Consider the following 24,017-nt stretch of genomic DNA (forward strand, 5'->3'; position numbering starts at 1 on the left):
AATTTGGATTTGTTTGACAGTCCTGTGACTTATTTTATTTTTATTTTCTTACGTATCTGATTTCATATGATTTAGCAACCAAAATTCACATGCTCCATCAGATATATCACAACTGATTTTTTTCGATACAATTCAGCTCAGTTTAGTTTATTTATATAGCGCCAATTCACAACAAAAGTTATCTCATGACACTTTCCAATTAGAGCAGGTCTAGACCAAACTCTTTAATTAATTGTTTTGGTACCAGATGTCAAATTTCTGTTTATTCAGTGAAGCTTTAATCCCAGGAAAAAGCAGCAGATGACTGACAGCTTTAGCAAATTTGGTATGTAGTGAAATTGCAGTGAGATTACCATCATGGTAAAACCATCTGAAGGTCAGTCTATGAATAGTAAATTGATCATTATCTCTGCGACCCTGTGTGACTCTGCAGAGTCAAAATGACAGCACGGCTTATTAGTAGACGTTGCCAGGGATTTTGGGGGCACTTCCATTGACCCTTCTCAGCCCAGATTCACTTGGTCTGCAAATGCCCTGTGGAGTTCAGAGGGCACTTCAGTTTCTACATCCACTGCATTAATGGAAGACAACGTTTTGCTGCATCATTTCTGAGCATTCAGATGGATTTAGAGACTAAAACAAACCAAGAGTAATGACGTACTTGATGCTCATGTCTTGATTTTCAGATTTGTTTAGTGTCTTTGGCCTGACAGACAGTTGAAAAATGGGGACATCTTTTGGTGGTCTATTCTGTGTTCTGTGTTTGCTGCAATGCACCTGCTTCTTTATGAAGAGCTTCATCCTCCCACTATATTCACCATTTTTTTCTTCTTCTATCTGTTGTGTGGTATTTTACATAGAAATACACAATGCCGTACAAGCAGGCCACAGGACAAACTGCCGCTTCTCCCCACTGATGGTTTGTCCTGTGTAACACATGGGTGGACACACAAACTGTGCAGACGTATGCATTCATGCCTCAGAGCTTGAGAGGATGGCCTGCTGTGTATCTGATGTGATTCATAGCTGACTAACTTTTCTTCTGATGGGGGCTGCGTCTGATCACTCTATGTCACCTCTAGTGACATGTGGCCTCTGCTTGCACTCGGCAGGGGTCAAAAGTGTGATCACTTCAATTCAAATCATGTGGCCATTGTCATCGATTCATATACAACTGCTGATTACTAATTAATAGTGTATTTTTTTCTGATGCCAACTTTTGCTGCTCTTTTTCCTTAGATTATATACCTCTAGACTTGCTATTTTGAAGTTGACAGATGTGATATTATTTTCCATGAGTTCGAAATGTGATCTAGTTAAATTGCTAGATCGATAAAAGGGTAAAATAGTGGGACACTCTAAAATAACTGCCGGTTTCGAACAGAGTGGTCAAACCATATGACCCTTAGACTTGTCAGGAAAGAAAGAGGGCCCTGTGGGAGTCTGAGTTGTAATGAATTTGCACCAGGTAGCCCTGACCAGGTCACTTAGCACCAGTGGAAAGGAACGAACTTGGACTGGTCTTCAGTTATTTCTCTCTACAAACACTTATTCATCATGCTTACTGCTTGTCCCTTGTTTGTGTTCCCCAGTTGCCTCCCGTGAAAGAGACTGGTAATTTGTCCAGCCTTTATTGATCATACCTGCCAATTGCATTGTGGTCTTAAAGCAGTCTCCTTGGAAAGACTGACAGGAAAACAAGGTTATACAATATGTGTGGAGATATAACAATACGGTCACATACCCCTAAGGTGTGTGAATATAGATGCCAAAATTTTTCAACTCCACCAGTCACCGCATTAGTACGTACTAAATGTCATGTTTGCTTTTGAATCACATGTATACAGAAAAAGTTACTGGTACAGGGGCCAAATAGCAACATATTTGCGGTGTGTAGCCAGGATGAGTAATAGCCCTGGGTGGGTAATAGAGCTTGTGCATGCCGGTAGTCAGTTTTACTGAGGGGGGTCACAGGGAGGACCTAATATGAATATATGAATAAAAAAAATCCCCCTTGCAACTAAACATCTCCTCGTGCTTGACCTTCACTTCCCACACCAACGCCTGTGTATGTTGACATTGTAGGAGTTGGTTTGTATAGTTTAATTGCTCTTGAGTAGGTCACCTTTCTTGTATGTGCACAGTGCAGATCTGCTGTATACCAGCATCTGTGTGTTGTTACAAACTGGAATTCAGTCTCCTTTTATTTGAACTTTTTCCTTGTATCATTTTTAGATAAGCATACCAGCTTTTTAGCCTCATCTATCCACTAAAACCTGACTCACCAGTTGCGCACCTTTGTACACAGTTGCTGTATTTCCCCTTATATAAGCTAAGCTGATTGAGCCCGCTGTCAGTCAGGTTAACTGTGGCTTACAGACACGATAGACAGCTCAGAGCAGTGGAATAACAACAAATTACTGAACACTTAGGATGACCATATGTATGCGTGTGTGTGTGTGTGTGGGGGGGGGGGGGCGCAGTATTTCTCTTTGAAGCTGCATGTTTGTATTCAAGTCTTTTCCTATGTGGATTTGTGCGTGTAAATAAATGTGTGAGTGTTTCGACATAACATCATGGACTGTCTGTTTGCACGACTTCCAAGTACGTTATGACTTGCGTGTTGGTGTCTAACTAATGCAATGTCTGACTAATGGGGGTCATAAAAAGGGGTATGGAGTTCAAACCAGACTGTGTGTGTTCATCTGTTGAAACAAAATTTAGTTTTTGGTGGATTAAGTAAATAAATATTGGTCCTCCTTGACCAGATTTGACCTTTTTTGTAACAAGACTGACAATTGTTGACTGTCGACCGAGTAACTGAGCAGACTTTCAGTCACTTTTGGGATATTAGTGAAGTCAGGATTTTGGATTTGTCTCTACAGCTTAACGCCCTTTGCTGTGAACTTTCTGATCAGTCTGGCTTTAGGAAAATTCATTCTGTTACTAAGTCTAGACGTAATAGAGGTTTACAGTTGTGCTCTCAGTATGTGAACCGATATGCTAGAGTCAGTCTCTTCAGCCGAGCGGGCTGAGTTGGCCCAGTCCCAGCCTGTTCCAGCTACTTAGAGTGCAATGGCATTTTTTGAGGACACATTTTGATATACTTTTGAGTGTGCAAAGGCAGTTTCTCGTATTAATAAACTGTTAAGACTACTACTACAACTTATCAAAATAAATTAATTAAATTAATAAGAAAAATTTTTCTTGTCTATATGTAAAGGCTCCTTGAGCAACTGTTCACGTACATCATTCAGTGTTCCATGTCCATATTTTCCTTGAGCATGTTAAAAAAAAAATACAATACAATACAATAATAAAATTTTATTATTGATGTTCATAATATTGACTTTACTACTATGCAGTACCAATTCCAACATATCAGCATTACATACATCACTTTGGGAAATACTCTTATTTGTTTTCTTGACAGACAAAGTTTAGATGAAAAAGTTGATACCACTCTCAAATCTGTACCAAAGATATGAAGGTGGAAACAACAGTGAATAGCTAGCTTGGCTCTATGTGAAGGCACCAGCTTCTTTAAAGTTAACAGATTTGTTTTCCTTGCTTAATCTGGACAAAAACCAAAGTATTAAATATGTTTTATTTTATTTTATATTTTTTCTATTTGTTCCTATCTTTTCATTTTCTTGGTCGGGAAAATTACAATGTCTGTAGGAAAGAAGGATTTCCCCTCTGTGATAAATAAAGGGATTCTGATTCTGATAAACATCAAGCTGTGTTTTGGGTGTAGCTTCATATTTAGCATAGATATAAGATGGCAGTATTCATCAAATCTAGCTCATTTTCATGAAGCCAGTTCTTTGAATTGGTGTGACGGTCTTTCATAGGCCACGAGCAGGGAAGCACAACAGTCGCGTGGTGCATGTCCCCTCAGAGAAAATGCTGGCTGTTGAATCAGCTCTTATAATTGTTTTCAGGACTTGTCAAGGTCTTTGCCAACACTCAAGATCATGAGGATAGATTGGTTTGAATGGGATCATTGATCTTGTACCCACAGCTGAAGTGCCACTTTCATGTTGTTGTTGTTTTTTTTATTACCGTTGAAAATGAATTTCCCCATAGCACGTTGGTAAAAGGTTGTTTTATGTCTGACAGTGTTATGAGGGCATTTTTGTGGACTGTTTTTTGCAGGGAGGCAAAAGCATTTAAAAAATAAGATCAGAGAACAGGCATCTCGCACCTCAGGCATGACATCTGGCAGATCAAAAAACAAATAGGAGAAGAGAAAAGTCAAAAATATATCAGCCTGTGTCTCACTGTGGCTTGGGGAGCATTTGCTCTCAACAGAGGTCATTTAAGTGGTCTAAGAACTGAACTCTCAGAGCAGAGTGCTCATTGATCCTCTTTGAAATGTCAGAGTGCTGAAGGAAGGTTTTCTCTCATTTTCTATATACTTTGAAAGTTATTCTTGAACTCCAATACACATTGGCACTGGTGATTCATGCCTTATCATAACATACAGTAATGTGCTCTAATATGCGTCTTTGTGTGTAAACGTTTCTGTTCCAGTCTGTGGAGTGTTTAGAGGGGAAGTGATTTGCTCAGTAAATTGGATTATTACAGGTAGGGTTTCACTGACAGAGCCGTGAATGAACCAGTCTATCAATATACTTGTGTTCTACAGTTTTTATAAGTCCTCAGCATGATAAAATAAGGTTAAGGGGCTATTTCCTAGCACTAAATAGATATTTTTTCCTTTTTCCATCTAATAAATAATGCTCTGGAATCTGAAAGATTAACTTTGAAATATTCCAATGTTTATACATGCTACTTTGTCTTATTTACTATAATTTTTTGCCTGTTCTTTGTTCACAGGAACTGGAGCGGGTGACAGCGTTGCAGACTAACCTGCAGTTGGCAGCAGTCATTTGCACTAATGCAAGGAGGTAATAGGTTTCTGTCGCACACTATCCATTCACCAAATGAAATAGCTGCAGAAATAGCCCATTCAGACTGCATCTGCATACTAAGTGCTTATTGTGATAACATTGCTTCCATTCACATATTCTTAGTGTGGTGATATGATTACAAATGGCAAACTATTCTGCCTTGTGTGAGATCAAGTCAAAAACATATGACTATACGTGATACTCTTAGTTCTACAGTACAGTACAGTTTCTGTCTTTAATAGGCTTGTTATTATGTTGTAATGGCTGAGAAGGCATTTTGCCTTAGTGTTCTTAAAAATTTAGATGTTTATTGTATACTGTATATCAGGTGTTTGTAGGTGTGTTGTAGGTTAAGGCCGAATTCTGATTGTTCAAAAATTTCTCAGGAATGAGGTCAAGTTGAGTAGCATTCAAAGCTGCTATCAGTTTGTTTGAGAATGTTAGCTAGCTAAAGTTGGCAAAGCATATTTTTCTCTACCTGATGTAGTGTCGTGGTACCTATTTCCTACTTAGTACTGAGTCCAACTCGTGCATCATTTTTCCTGGTGTACATAGTAGTGTTAGTCTGTATTGATGTTATATTCTCCCTGTACTATGACATTTTGCGTGAAGGCAACTGAGTGTGGCAAAGGAAGGATTCACTGAAGCCAGTCTGGGTCTGCTGGCCAATCAGAGGAGACGACAACTGCTGACAGGCCTTCTTAAGTCACTGAGGACCATCAAAACGCTGGTAAGGTTTACACACATAGTTTACATGCAGCTCACTTTGTTCAAAACTGTGTCAAATGATAGTGTAAAAGGAGACCAGCGTTTTGATTCCAAGACCAGACAACCACCCAGCAGCTGAAGTGTCCCTGAGGAAGATCAGTTTCGACTGCTGCAGTTAGGCTTGCTGCTTTACCACCCTGAGTACGCACAATCTGGTCCACAATCAAGGCCTGACCTCTGACCTACCTTCAAAAAAATATCCCTTAGTCCCAAGTGATTGCATGCTTTTTATTGCGTACTTGCACTAGAGCCTGACATGGATTGTCATTCTGATTTAATTCACTTTCAGTAGCAAATTAGTACCTGCCAGCATAAGTGCCATGCCCTGCACAGATTGTTCCACCATCCGGTGTGATGTCCATTTAATTAAATGAAAGCTGAGTAAAACTCAGCTGTACCGGCTATCCGTAACATAATTCATATGCACTGTAGCTCTGGGGAAAGTTTTTAATTTTTTTCATCGTCAGTCCTAAACACATTGGCTGACATGCCAAGCTGTGAAATGAATCGGTGTAGTCTACAATAATCAATAATCACCTGTTCTGCACAAGATTCATAATTAAGGTCAAAGTTAATCAGACATACTTTGTATTAGTCATTTGCTGATTTGCTTTAATCATTCCCTCAAACCATAACCAACATAATCATAACAGGTAAGCATATAACTAGTATTGTAGTAGTTATAATTTTATGTCCTTGTGTTATAATATCATCCTGTTCTTATTGTCCCGTCATTCTTCTCCTCACAGCAAAGAACAGATGTAAGACTCAGCGAGATGCTTGAGGTATTGTAATCCATTCTGTACACACACACACTCTCATACCAACACGCATGCAGAGATATATTTATAATTGACTTGAAGGTCAGACTTCTGTAGAAATTCTGCCAAACCCACACAATCACTAGACTATCAAAGTGGATCAGACAAAACTGACATAACACAGTCATCATTTATAATAATCCAGAGTTTACTCTTTATTTGATTTTTTTTTTTTTTTTTTTTTTAAAAGCCAGAATTACGCAGACTCTACTGTATGTGCAACCCCAGTTTAATATAATTATTTTTCCATGCTGTCGCTGCCCTGTTCCTGTAGGAGGAAGACTATCCAGGAGCGATCCAACTCTGTCTGGAATGTCAGAAGGCTGCTAGCACCTTTAAACACTACAGCTGCATCAGGTACAGTACGAAAGGATTTATGAAATTATATTTAGATGCGTTCAGTTTGAGCAGGATTGGATTTCATTTTGTATAAGCTGATGAAAAGTTTTCCGATCTTTGATTAATAATACACAATAGTCATTGAATGGAGATGGTTTGGAATTATTTGATGTCCACTTAGCTGACAAAAATTGGTCTTATTAAGAGGCCTTTTTTGTCCTATTTCATGTTGTTTTGTGCACTCTCATTGCTTTGTGTCTGTGCTGTGAGTTGTGTCTGAGTTGTCACCAGGCTTTCAGCTTAGAAACATGTCAAAAGTTGAAACTAGGACATTTTCAGTGAGTTTAAGTTTGCTGTTATTACTGTTGTCTTTAAGAAGTTTGTGGTTGGCATGTTTGGAGCACAGCTGCCAGTTTTTAGCATATTATTGCTTATCTATTATGATGAAAACCTTTAGTTCTAAAGTAGTCGGTGGACTGAAAAGTATCCAGCCCTGAGATGAAGAGAGACAGGCAGGCAGCTGTCTGGTCATGCCACACAGATGGTAAGACAGAAAAACACATCAGCAGAAATACAAAAAGACAGAAAGACAGGTAGACAAACTTAGCGAGACACACAAGAACACCTGAGAATCAACTGTAAATGTTTAGGGGTACGCAGTCGTGTTTTTAACCATTTGTTTTTTCATAGTGCTCACACAGTACCATCACAATAAACCCTTCTCATCCTATATAAGTATTGAATATTGTGTGTGTGTATGTACCAATGCAAGCGTAGCCATGTTGAATACCAGAGGGGCTATCATCTCTCTTTCCTTTATTTCCTGTGTAATTGTGCTCAATTTGTGATAGTAGGTGGGTGCCACAGTGCTCCTTTGTTTGTACCAATTAAAGATTGATCAGAATGCATAACATTGCTAGCTCTCTACCTCTTCCTGCGACACCACGTACAGACTCAGAGAGAATATTTTATGAAGAGGTGTGGAGGAATGAACATCTTTAGCTGCTCCCAGTACATGCCAGTGTAACACCAGCACATGGTGTTCCTGCTGTCATTTTTGATATTTTGCCATGCTTGGCAGAGTGTGTGTTGGTCTATTTGTGGAGTGGGCACTGGCATCACAAGATGCTGAAGTCCATGTCAGCAGAGCTCTGTGTAAACGCGCACTTTCTCCCGCAGACACAGACCTTTTAAACAGTACTGAGAATCTGCACTTCTATATTTAACCACTGTACCCATGTGGGGGTTCATTTTTCTCCCTTTTGTTTGCAACCAACTCCTCGACAAGAAGTGCTAAAAAAAACAAAACTTCCATACGTCCATATGTGACAGGGAAATAGTGATGAATATGGCAGGGTCTTTAATTTACCATGATATTACATGCTCTCTGAATTTGCTTGTATGCTGATATGCAGAATACACCCCACTGCAAACCAATGAATTGGAGAATATGGTTGTCATCATTATAAAAAGAGGCACTTATATATATATTTTTTTTTTTCACATGCAGTCTTGATGCGTAAACAAACATGTCTGTAGCAGGAGAATAGAAATCCAGTCGCCCTTTTCACCTGTGCTTTCCTTTGCAATATGCTAATGCCACTTTCTGAATGTCGAAGTTTTTAACATGGATGCATTTATCACGCATCTGTCACAATTTACATTAGCGTGCAGGATATACTTCGGCTCAACGCCCCAAATCGTCTTCACTTGACTGCAACAGGGCTCTTTCTAAGTAGCTAAATGCTGGTCTGCTGCACTTCGATTTAACCTTGTAGCTATGCTTTTCCATGCACTGCTGAATGTCCTGAATCGAGGCACTGTTTCTTGCCTCCCATTCCTTTGTCCCTTTCCCCAACCCTTTTCAAATCAATACTGTTTTCCAAACAAGGAGAAGGTTTTATTTTTGCTGTTTTATTTTGAGGTTATGGGGGATACTGGGTCAAGACAAGTGAAAAGAATTGAGGGAAGAGCAAGAAAACAAAAATGCACATTTGAAACCAAACTTTTGCTTTAAATAAAACATTATATTGCAAAAGTGATGTTGCAAATGTGCTGTGATGAGTAGAAGTTTTCAAGTGTCAGTGTATTGTAGCAAAACACTTGACAAATCTACTCAAACATGCAAGATTTGCATACTGCATAAAAGTCATCACCTTTGCAAAATTGGAAAATTTTTGAATTGCAGCAAAACTTTCTTTCTTTTTGGCAGTATATATATTTGTACATACACACACTGAATTTGTCTTCTGCATTTAACCCATCCTTAGTTGAACACACATGCAACACCCAGCAAATTCCATGCAGTGAAACACACACAGGAGCAGCGGGCTGCATCAAGCACCCGGGGAGCAAATTGGGGGTTAAGTACCTTGCTCAAGGGCACATCAGCCGTCTAATGGAGGAAGGGGAACATTTTACTAGGGATTTCAGAAAGTTTCAAATGTTAGTCTGTGGTCATAGAAGACTTGATGTATCTACCCAACTTTGTCAGCTTTTCACCTCCATGTAATTAGCTTACCTGAGGAATATTGGAAAGTCTTTTGAAATGTGTAAATTTGGTCCAATTTGATTAAAATCTTACAAAGTATTTTGAAATCTGTGAATCAGTCTTGTTTAAATCATATGTCTTCAGTGAAGCTCTACTTAGGAAACGGTGTACTGCAAATATGCTACAATGAGCTGAAGCTATTGTGTACCTTTGCACTGTAGCAGAAGAATTGATGTATCTACATATCAAACTTACAGGATTTGCGCACGAGCAGGTCAAGACCAAACTCTTTAATTTAATTTTTGATACAAAGAGACCCAACAAAACCCCATGAGCAAGCACTCAGCGACAGTGGCGAGGAAAAACTTCCTTTTAAAATGCAGAAACCTCGGAGCAGACCCCGGCTCAGTTTGGGCTGCCATCTGCCTTGACCGCTTGGGTTGTGAGAGAGAGAGAAAGAGAGAGATAGTAGATGCATTACCTTTCCTGCTTTATGACATATTCCCTCTCGAGGGTTACGCAAAGTCACGGACACAAAATCTGGTTTCTTTTGGAACTGGAACTTCACTTTACAAGTATTGCTGCAACACAAAATGTAACTGGAGATCAAATTTTTCTGTGGCTCAGAATATGCTAGATGTTACACAAATTATCAGTGGGTTATTCTAGGTGAAGCTCCTCCAAATCTCCTCTTCAGCTAATTGCCATCTTAGTATTGAGGGGAGGTGGTTTGTTGAGGAGTGCTAATCTACTTGAAGGACAAAGTGGTTCAGCTGCATCTTTGAGAGGAGCAAAGTTTAGGAAGAAGGGCAGAGACCTCATATGCTAAATATTCTGTGTCCTAGAGTTTTTGTGCACGCTGCCCCACATGATACTGTATGCACTGCATCAGTTCACCAATTTATTCAGAGCTGCCTTCCTCCTATTTATGGTTGTAAAATATTTTCTTGTGTGATTGTGTGTTGTTGCTGAGATATTAGAAGCTCTCCATGTGTATCTGTAGCTGTAGTTGTATGTCACCTATATTTTTTGCATTGATGACAATGAAATTGTTTTCTTGTGGCCACATTCCTTTTCATGACGATGTCCAGTTATGCCAGGGTTAATTTTCTCAGCAAACCTGTTGTTATCTGCTTTCAGAATGTTTAATTGGACTTTCATGTAAACTACTGGACTGCACAGAGTAAGAACTTTTATTAAGCTATTATGAGACTAGCATATATGAAAAAAACAGGAGCACACTCTGATACACTTTAGTGCATACCTACAGTAAGATATAATTTGACTGTCGAGCTGAATGTTTTCACATCTGCTGTAAATCTGGAGTTGGCACGAAGCAGAGTGAAACTCATTCCACTTTTCTCAACTGCTTCAAAGTTTTGCATGAGCTTTGTTCTTTAAACCAAATTAACAAATAAACGCCTAAAACAAGAGGATATGTCAGTCTAATAAGTTGGTATGAAATCATCTCTTGTGAGCCTTTTTAATGTAATGGCCCACTGGAGTCCATAAATCAGAATTGTGCACATGCAAATAGGGCCACAGCACACCACACAGATACATTAAGTGTTGTACTTGGAGGAACAATAAAGCAACCGATGCTCCTTCCCCAGGTCTAATGTGATCAATTTTTCCTGATGCTCATTCTCTAATCTGTCTTCTTTGTTGAATTTTTTGTTCTCCATCTCTCCTGTTCTAGCCCCCTTATAACCAACCACGTTTCAGTCTTTGAAGCTCTTCCCCTGCCAGTTAGTTGCCTCTCTGCCTGCCTTGCAACAGCAGCTAACATGACTACAGTGAAAACACATTGCCTATTCAGAAAGTCACTTAGGAGGAACTTGCCTCAAGACCCAGTGGACACATAATGCCAGTGATAATTGAAAACATCGTGAAAAAAAAACAGCCTTATTTCCACGTAACTATTTTTTTAAAATCTGTATGTTCCCTGCAGGGAACGCATTGTTAATTAGGTTTTTATCCTCATCTGTTATTCATGCATTCTGTCTGATCATGGAAGGGTGCCAGTATGTGGGGAGGAACTGCATCTGCACACACATGAACACTCAGTTGGACAGTGTAATCTACAGTATAAACAATAACAGGAGGACTGGATTATATAGTCAGATGGGTTATTGGCTTTTAGCTGATCTCTTTTGTTGTTCTTGAAAGGCACAGAGGTTCTTGGGTTGTTCAGTGGGTTGTTTCTCTTGAGTGCTCTGGCTGGATTTCCAGTCCTGTTGTGAAGATGTTAATGCATCATTATGTGTCAATTTACCTTAGAGGTAACAGAATGATTGAAAACATAAATTTTGATCATATGAAAAGGTGAGCTATTTTGGCTGGCAGCTGGATGGTTCTGCAGTGCCTTGTGTTAGCTAGCAGGCGTCAGGGCCAGAAACTGTTCTGTAGGTGTTAAATGTATAGTTTTGGGAAATTGGATTATTTCTTATTTATTCACACTCTTTCTAAAAGTGTGATTAAAATAATGATACCACTGTCATATCTGTTGCTAAAAATGGTGCTAGATGATTAGCTTAGCTTAGCAAAATGATGGAAAGCAGGGTAAACAGCCAACCTTTCTTAATGTATCTTGTCTTATTTGTTTAATCCATATGCAATTTGAAATGTAAAAACAACTGTGCATATATATATATATATATATATATATATATATATATATAAATTTATATCTTAAACGTTCAGCATTTGTGTGTTTATATTTAGTTTAAAAGGTGTAATATAAATAAAGTTATAGTGTTATGATTATGGAGCACTGGAATGCTGACTGCTTCTCGTTTTGTGAAATTGCAATGGTCTTGCTCATACGTGTGTTATTGGCTGAGCGCTGGTCTTATGTCTTATTGTTTTTATTGTCTTAGATGCTCTTCCCTTAGTGTTCAGTTTGTGGTTTAACTTCTGTTACTCTACCACTCTGCAGTGTGGGAGTACACCAGAAAGATCTGTTATGAACAGGGCATTTATCCTGTTGGCCTCTGCTCCTCTGGTGTATCTCCTTATAGTGTGGCTGCCAGAGCTGCAAGCCTTTGTTTGGCACTCTCCCGAGTGTTGCATATGGACATTCAGATGTATTTCTTCAGTAGCCAAACCTGACATTGATCTGTTCACCCCTGTGTAAATGAGTCAGCCTACTTACTTCTTTGCATCTTTTCTTTGTATTGGCTTCCAAACTCTGGTTTCCACTGAGGATTCTGACTGTGGCCTGCCTTACTGAGCTCATAGCTGAGAATTTATGGTGTTACGACTGCCGTGGCATGCACAAACACGGTGTATTCAGTTATAGTGTAGCAGAGTTATACTCCTTTGGCATCTGCTGTGTTATGCTGTTAGATGTTAAATTCTCAATCTTCCTTGGCAGTTAAGTTCAAATTCTGACAGTATAGAAGCTTGTAAATTAAAGCTGTAATGTCACCATTTTGACCACATAAAAAGTGTGACATTTGTGTTTAGCTCATGTTTGTTGATTCACTTATTGCTTTTTTATGGCAGTTAACTCCATTAGTCTCCAACAACTTTTTAACGACTTTTCCTACTTTGTCTTAACGCTTTCTGGCTGTTGATTTTCAGTTGGTGTAGATTCTTGCCTTTTACTCATCCATACTGTTTGTCATGCACACACACACACACGCACAAGCACATAAAAAAGGGTTACAGTGCATTAGGTTTTGAAGTGGCGTGTTCATTTTGATACCTGTTTTCCAAACGACATGTTTGACTCAATCTGCTGCCTCACTTTCTCTTACGTCCTGCTCACTTCATCCCCTACCGAAGCTAAGATGCTTAATTAGCTATTTGTTAAGGACACTCTCTCCCTTGGGCAACTGCGGTCTCACAAGGCACAACACAAGAGCAGGCTGACCTGAAAAAGACCCTAAGCAAAATAGAGACAGAAGCAGGGAAATGGTGGAACAGAGGATGACTATGAATGGGTGCAGTGCAGGGAGTGTCACAAGGGAGTTGGTGGTGTCTTGGGATAGTCGTGATTTCTGTTTCTATTTTGCAGCTATGGAGTTGAAAAGCGTTTTCCAGGATAAGGCAAAGGAAGCGTAGGTGTTTTGTATCTGCGATATTCTGGTTCATGCAGATGCTCAAACTCAAAAAGTATACATTAGATTCCACTGTCAAAATTTATAAAATACAAACACACACTCTTCTTCCCAAAATATTTGTTGGAATTACATCCAAAATTGTATATTTTTTTGGTCCTTTTTTACCCTGCTGGTAAAAGGAAAACTGTGAGATACATGGCTAAAGTAGAAAACTAATAGAAAATTAACTGAGGGCAATTTTTGTGATTGAACGTTAGAATTTGTGTAAAAAATTGTAAGATTTGCTGGTTAGAATCTTAAGTGTGGTGATTTGCTTGTTTTTCTCTGTTTCACAATATTCAAAATTGGGAATATTTGTAATTTTTGGCTGTTGGCCAAACAACAAATAATAAAAAATAAAAAACAAAAAGAAATTTGATCTTTTTTGCTCATAATACCTTTGCCATCTTTAAAATTATACAATTAATATCTTCAACTGATATAAATGAACTTATTAATTGTTGTTAAAGTAGTTAATGGATTTTATGATCTGTTTCAGAATTAAGGGACTAACCTTCGGTTTTGTTTTTTTTTTTGTTATTTTTTTTTTCCCTCCACAGTGAGTTAAATTCCAAGCTACAAGACACTCTGGAGCAAATAGAGGTATGTGCTTCCCCGTTTTATCTCTAATTCCATTGTTTGGGAGCAATATCAGTAAAGACACTTTGAGCAATGAATAATATTTTGCTATAACCTTGTAATTTTCCACAAGCCCTCATCTGAAAGAAGCAATTTATACTTCATCTTGACATTTTGATAGTTTGGTATTCTCATTCAGGGTCTGCCAAATATTGACACATTCAGAAAGTCATTATTGTGAGGGTGCAAGCAAAGTAAATTATATCTGTTTCATCTCTGGCTGTGTCGTGATACTTGTGTGTGATAAATGGTATGCAAAGCAATTTTCTCTGCACCGCTGCTGCTTCGCTTCAGTAGATTAATTACTTACAGTTTTGTCTGTACACAAGAAACTGGTGAGCATGCACACACACATACACACATACATAGCCATACAGCAAGCTGCTCATTTGTTTACCTGTCAGCATGAGTTTGTGATTAAGCAAGGCAGAATCCTCTGAAATCATAAAGATAAACATTTTCACACAGGATTTTGGTATCTAACACCTTCATCTTAATAATGTGAAGAGCCAAAAGTGCTCATATACATTGTGTCACATCCATAATGTATACCTTACATATACACATGCCTATCTCCTATTGACCCGCTGTAGAAAAACAACGAGTCAGTCAACCGTGTGGAGCAGTTTTTCTACAAATAAAAACTCTCAGCTTTTTAAGCATAACTAGGCATGGTAGAAATGCAGAGACTGTGTTTTGCAGTTTTGTTGTTGTATTGGCATTACATTAGCATCATTGTATTTACCACCTAATCATTCTTCAGTTTGCTTTCTTCCTGCACACACTTCCTTTAAACAGAATATACATTTAGGATTTTTCTGTGATTATGGTAAAACTTTCAACAGTGCAGTGAAGATTAGTATGTTCTATGTTGATTTGCGCTCATTCATTAACAGGGTCCTTTGGTGCTTTTTTGGTCTGTCACAAGAAATAGGAGGCACCAAAATCTGTGATGTGGTTCATTTAATCATCAAATGATTATATTATATTATATTATGTTACTAAACTAAAGCATTTGTTCTGTCAGTAGTAGTCATGGTGATGCAAGGCATTTTATCACCATTAAATTCTTTGAAGATGGCTTCTTGTGTCAGGGTTACACATCCCCATACTTGATAACTTCCTGTCTGTCTTACTCCTCCTTTTATCTCTGCCAGAAGCTTATATTCACACACTTGGATACACACCCATATCCGCATCCAATTATCTGCCCTTGGCCTTGGGTCGCAGCTATACATCTACATAGCTATGTATAAATCACTGGTCTTAATGTTGATAATCCCTCTCTTTTCTCATCCACTCTCGTCACCTTTTTCTTCACCTTCATCTACTTCTTTCTGGCTCCAGGAGCAGCTTGATGTCGCCCTGTCGAAGACTTGTAAGCACTTTGATGTTTCGCACTACACCAAGGTCCAGCTGGCCTACACGCTCCTGGGAAAGACACAGGTCAGTGTTTTGGCTTGTGTACAGGATCACGGGGAATGACTAAAGGACTGGATGCGATGATCTAATTGTTGCCCTTACTTTATATATTTTCATAATTTCATCATTTTGTTCATTCCTCTCCTAAACTGTACATAAACGCTGTTTGCATTCAGCTAGAAGTGTTGTTTTCTTACACTCTTTTACCACCATTTACATTAGAGCAGTTAAAAAAGATCTGATAGGCTGGTTAAACAATCAAATATATGTGAATGTTTATTTAGTTTCTCTTTGTCATGATTGCTCCCTTTTACTTCGATGGAGTGATTTCATGGTCTTGTCATTGGAGAATTCTTTAGGCTACAGGGCATGTATGCCATCTATTGCGACTGTCCTCTGCTTCTGTCAATTAGCTGACACCCACAGAAATCTGCCACATAAAGGAACAAAGTTGTACAAAATAATCCTTCAATAATACAAAAGAAGCTTTCAAAACATCAAAACAGGCGGGATGATACTGTCAAAACAACATGTTTCTATGTGACACGTTTTACTGTTGTATTGAAGCTTTAAAACTACAACAAAAAATACTGTGTTTTCTGTGAAAATACCGGGGGTGAAATGTAATAAACTGCAACCTCAAATCATGCAAATAATACCTTTTATCACTAGCGTCTTTCTGGCTTTAAAGCTTTATTCCTCATGCCCCATTCCAACCCTCATATTTGTTGTCAACAAGCATTGCTTTGTACTGCTACGGCCCCTCTCTCTTCAACAATCCACTCCATCATCATGTCCAGCAGCTCACTTGGCCTTCATCTCTATCTTGTGCCTTAACTTACAATCCTTCTTCCCTTACTCATAGCCCTGTCTTTTATGCTTGCTGCTTAATGGTACAGCTACATTTTTCTCTTCATCTCCCTACTCCTCTGTACTTGTAAGGGAGAATTACAAGCTCTGTGCTTACATTATCCTTATCATCCTTGAAATATTTGTTCTTTCTCTAACAAGTAGGATGATTTGTGGTCCAGTAACAGCTAAAATGAGAGACTGTCTAGTTAGACATGGTCATTTTAAATGGTGGTGAGAAAAAAAACATACAAACACCTTTGTATGGCATGTTTGTATGGATTTTGTTATTCCATAAATGCTGTTACATTTCTTACACAGCATTTCTAGCCCCAGAATTCCCACATTTTCACAGAGGCTATTGCTGATGATAATTACAATCTGTGGGGTTTCAGTGCTGAGGGCTTATGGTGGAGGTTAGAGCTGGGCCACACTGTCCTTGGTGAGCATGTGGGTACTTGCCAGTCTAAAATTGATTTACACTGAATATATTAATGTTCTGCAAACAAGGCATTTTGCTGTACACCTGTTAATTTGCCAGTGTGAATTCTGTTCTTCAATGAGATATGCATTCTAAAATGAAACAGTATCATCTTCTCCACATTACACTTGGCAGTGATAGTTTGGGAGTGTTTTTTGACGATGTAAAGTAGAAATTGGAAGTCAAAATGTGGTTGTTAATTGTTGCATAACCAAAAAACGAGCTGATGATATTCAATATGCTATATGCCTCTTGACATTAAAAGCTGTCCTTGACTTAGTAAGATAGAGACTGCGTCATCAAGGATTGTTGAGAATGGATAATGTTTTTCTTATCATTGTGATAATGAGCTTTTTCCAGCTCAAAAGCTAACCAAGGAGTTCAGTCTTGTGTTTCTCTCTCTCTCTCTCTCTCTCTCTCTCTCTCTCTCTCTCTCTCTCTCTCTCTCTCTCTCTCTCTCTCTCTCTGTGTGTAGATAAAATTTCAGATAAAATGTATATTACATATATATATTTTGAATTTCAGATTAAATATATGTAAATGAACTGTGTCATCCAACAGTAATTGTAATCAGCACCACACCGCTCTTGCCATACAGCAGCTCAGACCATTTGTATTTTCTCTTGGCTCTCAGTCTCATTACCAGGCTCAGATGCACCAGTTGCTTATAGCCTAATGAGCCTGGCACCCAGTTTGATTTCCCAACATTTGTCTGAGTGAAACATCTGCTTGTTTTGCTACAAGTCGCTGCAGAAGAATGAATTTTTTGCTTTTGCAGATGATCAACAATTATGTCCAAAGACTGGTGGCTGGAGATAATGATGGTTATTGTGATGTTAGTTGCCTAGTTGCCTCCTCTTGTCCAGACTCTGTACAGCCATCAGTTTTCTCTGTGTTTTTAGGAGAGATGAAGTAAAACTCAGAAAGTGGGGAAGAAAGGTTTAAATTACTTTTGTGGTAGCAGGCAGTCTGAATGGATTGAGTCAACATTTTGTGGCCATGAGCTTGTTTACTGCAAGAATCTAATTGCACTTCAACATGCATCACCTGTCAGGCTTTGGTCAGTACAGTGCCCACATCTCCTGCGACTCTGGTGTCCCCAATTCACTAGGGTCCCATAGTGAGACTGTGGGTGGGAGCTGCAAAAGAGAAGCTGATGGCAAATGTAACTAGAGTTTGAAAGAGAATCAGGTACAGCACATGAAATTGCGAAGGCGCAAACAACAATGGAATACGACTGCATTGCAGCAGTTTTCACAAAATTGTTTTTCATCATTTTTGGTTTTTCTTGCATGATAATTGAAGTAATTTAAAAAAATCCTATTTCACTGTTAGTAAGTTGTGATTTTTATAAATCTGCTACAGTCATTTTTGTTTTGGAACAATGCAACAAATTATTACATGTTATGTAAAAGGGATGGCTTGATGTGACAAATCCGTTCTTTACACTCATTGTTATCATTCACAAATGTACTTCTTTGTTTACTCTCACCACTTTCCTTTAAGTCATGGTGCCCCAATAATGACTCATTCTGATAAAATGCCTCAGGTTTGGGTGTTCCAGGATGTTTCATATGAGGTGAATGGTGCCATAAATGAGACAGTGCTGCCGTGCTTCCATAGAGTACATGTCACTAACATGTCTCTGCCAGTGTGTAGTTTGTTCCTCACCCTTATTGTTTAATTAATGGCACACCCTACAGCAAATTGGGCTGCTTTCAGAGGTGTGAATCATGGAAACTGGAGACATAATTGTTCTTTTTCCTTTTAGACCTGAACACAAGTTCCCAGGGTAGATAGCTATCCTCATTTTCCCACTCGCTGTCTTGTGTAACTAGCATGTTTGCAAATAATTCAAAACATCAAGAACAGTATGTGTCTCCTGAAAAGTTTGATTTGCAGGTTTCCTGCTGTTTGGCTTTTGATAGATCGACACTGGCCGATGTCAGTAACATGCTGACATAATGACTTTCATAACCGTGTGTTTGGCTCTCTCTGCAGACTGCTATGGACCAGCTGCACATGCACTTCACCCAGGCCATCCACAATACTGTGTTCCAAGTGGTGCTGGGATATGTGGAACTGTGTGCTGGCAACGCTGATACCAAGTTCCAGAAGATGCAGTACAAGGACCTGTGCACGGTAAGGAGACGAGTATGTGTGACTGGTGGATTTATTCCTCCAGTATTCACCCTGTATGTCTGTCTGCTTAGAACTGAACAGCTTTATGAGTAAAAACAAATGTTTTCAAAATGTTGAAGGGACTTGCACATACTGCTGGGTCAACATTCAAGCGCTTTGTTACTCACAATACTCCTCACACGTTCTTATTGCTGTGTAACCGAGCATAAACACTTATTTTATGACAAGCGATTCTACAGATTCTTTATAATAGAGTTAAATGAACGAGTCAGTAGCATGAAGAAAGTGATTGAGAGAAAGGGAAAAGAAAGTATATTGTTGCCTCTCGCTGTGAGATAATTAATCTTGCTCACAATCCAGAGCCAATGCACTACAGCAGCATTTTTTGACTGGGCTCTCCATTCAAGCCCACATGCCCTAAATTCCTCTCAGTCTTTTTCTTTCCATTGTAGATCAAAATGAATCACAGTTTTCTGTGAGTTTTCTTCTCCAGGGGCTGTGGGAGAGTCTTGCCCACTGTGTGGAGGGGTTTATAGGGTTATAGTAAAGGTCATCCCTGACTGATCGGAAGGTACAGTTAGTATCTTTACATCTTTACAGTCTTGATTTGTCAGCTGTCGTAGTTATTTCCCTCCATGTTTGGCCTTACCGTTTCTCTGCAGAGTCTTTAATCGTAACATTTTACGTTGTGGTCAACACAACGTAAAACACATTTCTATTTTTATTATATTATATTATATTTCTCTTTTTATTAAATTTATATTAATGGTAGCATAAGGTGCATGGGATGCCCAAACAGAACAAGACTTAGCAGGAGGATCATTTTACTACAACTATATTGCTTATGGGTAATATATGTTACATTCAGTGAAACGCTTCTGCTTCCCTTAAGCTGAATTGACTTACTGTCCAAGTTTTTTTTTTTTTTCTCCTGTCAAAGTAACTGCTATTAGGCTTACTGGAAATCTGTGTCATGCATCCCCTAAAATACTGTGTGCATGCTTGATGTAGTAGTTACAGACACATCCTAATGCTTACTTGTGTTTGATCGATACCCTGTCAGCATGTCGTGTTGCCTGGATGATCCCACTCATACCACAGTCAACATTCTTACCAACTTAAGATTGATGGGATGCGTTGTCAGATATTCAGCTGCATGATCATGATTGATAGTGCAGCACATACACACACAGCTGTGCACTCAAATGAAGAGGTATGCGAATACCCCCACACAGTTCATTTGTGTGGCTGACAGCATTTTCAGCCTGTCTGCAGAGACCTTCATAGGGAGATCAAGTCTTTTTCTTAGTTTTGCCCCTTATGGACGATTTTATATAAGGCAAAGATGTACCTGCCTTTAAATGTCAAAAGGAGCACTAACTGAAGTACCACCTGAAATGAACATCGAGTGAACTGAAGTGGTTTTGAAGAGGCACTAAAATCATCTAAAAGATGGGTTTGAACGTTCTTCCTGAGGTTTGAATATTTCAAAAGTGCTTCATTGTTCCTCTCTGAGGTTGTTTGCAATTTTTCTCCATAGAGACACCTGATTGTTTCCAAATCTCTCTGGCTAATATAATCATACCTTTTGACAAGTTCTGGTTCAGATGAACAGATTAGCTGAAAAAAAATGAAATCATTTAAGCAATATTCTCTGCTCAACAAATACTGTAGATTTCTTCAGCAAGGCATTATAATGCCTTGTTTGCGGAGAAGAACAAACTTATTCAGCTGCCATTCTCCTCTTAATAAACGTTAAGGAAATGTTAAAGTGACATTAGACCTTCTGAACTTGCCTCTTATGCAACTTAACATTCAAGAAAAATGGGAACACACAGAAAGGTCAGTTTTGAGGGTCTTATTAATTTTACATCAACATCTCATCAATATTGGTCAGCCTCACTCCTTATCAACCCTGTTCTGTCTGACTTTTCTCCTTATGGAAATAGGATGGTTCACTCCCAGAATCAAGCTCTCATATGTGAAGAGGTGACTGTAAAGGCTGGACTATTTACACTGTACTGCATGCCAACGCTGGTAGTTTATCCAACTTCTTGTTCATACTGTATACCATAGTCGTTACAGTAACCATGGTCATCTAGCCAGCTATTCACTTTCTAAACTGAAAAATATCAGCAAATTGGCATACACTAGCAGAAACATTGTTTCTGATAAGTTAGGCTTTAGCTTTTTAACACTGAGATATGCAAAGCCATTAGCTCAACTGATGACTGAGACATCATCCCAGCAATATCAAGCAACTGCTCATTAATAACCCACAGTGGTCCATCCCACTCTCTGTTGTGTAGTTTGAAATAGATTGACTTTGAGTGTAGTTGTATATCTAAAGGGTGGACCATTTTGCTTTGGAGTGGAGTGGATACACAGACTGTTTTTTCATATTAAACAGTGCTCTGAAATTGGTCTCATGTTTGTTGTTATTACTCTGCCACAGTAGTGATAGACATCTAAAGACTGCATCTGTATATCATAAGAATTATTTATTGTTTATCATTTTCAAAGTGCCTGATTCTTCGGATTTTTTATCTTTAGTTTTTTATGGATCATTCTTTTGTGTCCAGATTGATACAAAAGATCTCAGACTTGTTCTTAATCTTAGTCAAATAATTTTCCGTCCAGCAGCACTAGTGAGGTAATAGCATGATTTTTGACTACAAAATTGTTTTTAGATGTTTTTTCTGATTATTTAGGAACCCACTCTGCCTCAGAGTTGAACAAGATTCTCTCACAGACTTGTGCACCAAGTCTTGTTTAAGTGTGTATGAGTGAGATTCCTGTTTAGCAGCGTACTGTACTTTGCTTCTTTGCTGGCACAGCAGGTCTAGAGATTGCTGACTATGTTTTTGATCTCTTGCAGGTTAATCTGTTTGTTTATTCTTTGAAAGGAAGGGGGTCTGTTTGTCTGTTCCTAAAGACAGTGAATCAGCTAAATCAAGGATACCTGCTCTCTCTTCAACGTCTCTTCTGTAAAAATGTGTGGCATTTCTTTTCATTCGTACTCCTACACACACCCCCATAGACAGTGGAAAAAAATGGAGTCAGCGATTTGTCTTTTCAGAACTTCCCTGACCCAGCTTGACATATGTTAATGATGGGTAAGTTTCTTCAGAAAACCAAATGATTGTTCCAAAAAAGATCCCAAGCCATTATCACTACCCTCATTTAGAAAGCTGTGTCCAGCAAGGTGAATGCCCGGGTCCAGCAAAAGATTTGTAAGGAGGTAGTTAAAGTAGCGAAGGTTACTTCTTTTCGTTAGTCCAGTTGCCTGGCAACATGCTATTGTGATACTGTTGGCTCATGGAGAACATGGAATGTCAAATGGTAAGTCTTGTTTTGTCAGAACTGGTTCATTAGCTTACCTGTCTGACCGCTGGTGCTAGAGCCTGTTTGTAAATGCAGTTATGTTATGTATTTCAGGTTGGTCCCGTAAGCACTGTTGCTCATTTGTTATCTTAAACTGTGCATAAAAATTAACAAATTCTATTGTAGTACCCATAGACTGATACTGTTTGTTTCAGGCATCAAGTAATAAATACATTGCTTAATGATACCGGTTTTGTGCAACGTGTTGTTATTCAGCATAGCTCGTAAGTAACAGTACAGGATTTGTGTGTAATTTGTGAACAGTTTGCTATGGTCGTAGTGGTGTAGAAGTTTGTTATTTTGTCGATAAAAAGTCAATTTAGAGATTAGTTGGCATTGTGTATCTTTACAAAAATGGTGATTAATGTCTGTTGCAATGAAGGTATTAAAAACCTCTCAAGTCTGAGTGTAGTTAATACAAATTTGAATGAGAATCTAGTCCATTAGTGTGAGCATAATTGACATTAATGGAGGTTTTGCAAGCCATGTTTTTTTTTATGTATTGAGTGGATGACTAAAAGTGTGAGGAGTATTTAACAGTGATAGGAAATTTGATGTGGAAACATCACATTTTCTTTGATATTCTGTGCTTTAATTCAGTATGCTATAATACCAACTTATTTTTTTTATGTAATGTTGACTTTTTTTACATTTTCTACTTTTAATCAAGGTCTTTGATTACCTGTAAAAAATAAGTGTTCAGTATAGTGATGGCTGTTACATTAAAAACATTTCACTCTTACAACACCATCCCAGTGCTTGACAGTGGTGCCTTCATGCCTGTTTAGCTGCCTTGGGAAACAGTTGTCATTAGCATCTTTTAAGGTATTCGTCTTTACATGAAACTCTCTTGGTGAGGTTGTGTACTTCAGATGTCTTAGTAAGAGATGCTCTGTTGAGAGAGAGATTGTCCTAGCGAGTGGTGGTTTGTCATTCAAAGACTATGACATGCCAAAAGAGAAAGCCAGTAGAAGATGTGGAATTTTTCCCATGCTGACGTCTTTACTGTGCTGCTTTCTTTCCCATCAATATGTGATGCTTGAGGTGTGTAATTTACAAAGCTTTTGTGAACAATATCAGGGGTCTACAAGCACTTATTCATTACAGTGGTTTAACCAAAGTGCGGCTGCTATCGACAGCACTGTTTAATCTGGCAGGGATTCATTTGTTTCTCAGTGTGTTGACACATAGCTGTGCTGTCAAGCCTTGCACTGTCAGTGGCTGCTATGTGCCAGCCGCACCTTTCTTTGATGGGCCAAATTTTAATTTGCTGTCTAACATTTTTCCATGCTGTCTGTCCTTCTTAGAGCTCAGAGTTAGAAATGCAGATATGTTGGACATGTGAAGGAAAAACATCAATGTGTATTATGCTTTGAGTATGTTCTATCACACTTTTGTAACTATTTTGTTTCAGATTTAGCATCACTGTGATATTTTACAAAGCTTATTGTATTGTTGCATTCAGTCCTTGGGTCAAGTCATATTGCCAGATATGCAGGTTGGTATGTAATTATTTATAATTAAAAAAAATTAGATTTCTTTTTGAGGAAATTACATGATTACATAAGCCATTACTGGCAGAATTAATAATATATTATTTTCACTTACTCTTTTATTGAGTAATCTATAGTCTATTGAGTTAGACAGTACCTGTATGTA

The 24,017-nt window shown here is 38.5% G+C and overlaps 1 protein-coding gene across 2 annotated transcripts in view; it reads left to right on the forward strand.

Annotated features, from left to right (window-relative positions):
- Positions 1-24,017, forward strand: part of vps50 (VPS50 EARP/GARPII complex subunit) — a 91,655-nt gene that overhangs the window by 14,838 nt on the left and 52,800 nt on the right. For both annotated transcript variants that reach the window (XM_046416991.1, XM_046416992.1), the window contains exons 6-12: positions 4,843-4,913; positions 5,529-5,646; positions 6,434-6,469; positions 6,780-6,862; positions 14,002-14,044; positions 15,428-15,526; positions 18,834-18,974. In XM_046416991.1, the coding sequence (XP_046272947.1) occupies positions 4,843-4,913; positions 5,529-5,646; positions 6,434-6,469; positions 6,780-6,862; positions 14,002-14,044; positions 15,428-15,526; positions 18,834-18,974 (591 nt within the window). The remainder of the gene's footprint in view (positions 1-4,842; positions 4,914-5,528; positions 5,647-6,433; positions 6,470-6,779; positions 6,863-14,001; positions 14,045-15,427; positions 15,527-18,833; positions 18,975-24,017) is intronic.

Source organism: Scatophagus argus, chromosome 17, assembly GCF_020382885.2.
Source record: "Scatophagus argus isolate fScaArg1 chromosome 17, fScaArg1.pri, whole genome shotgun sequence".
NCBI lineage: Eukaryota > Metazoa > Chordata > Actinopteri > Scatophagidae > Scatophagus > Scatophagus argus.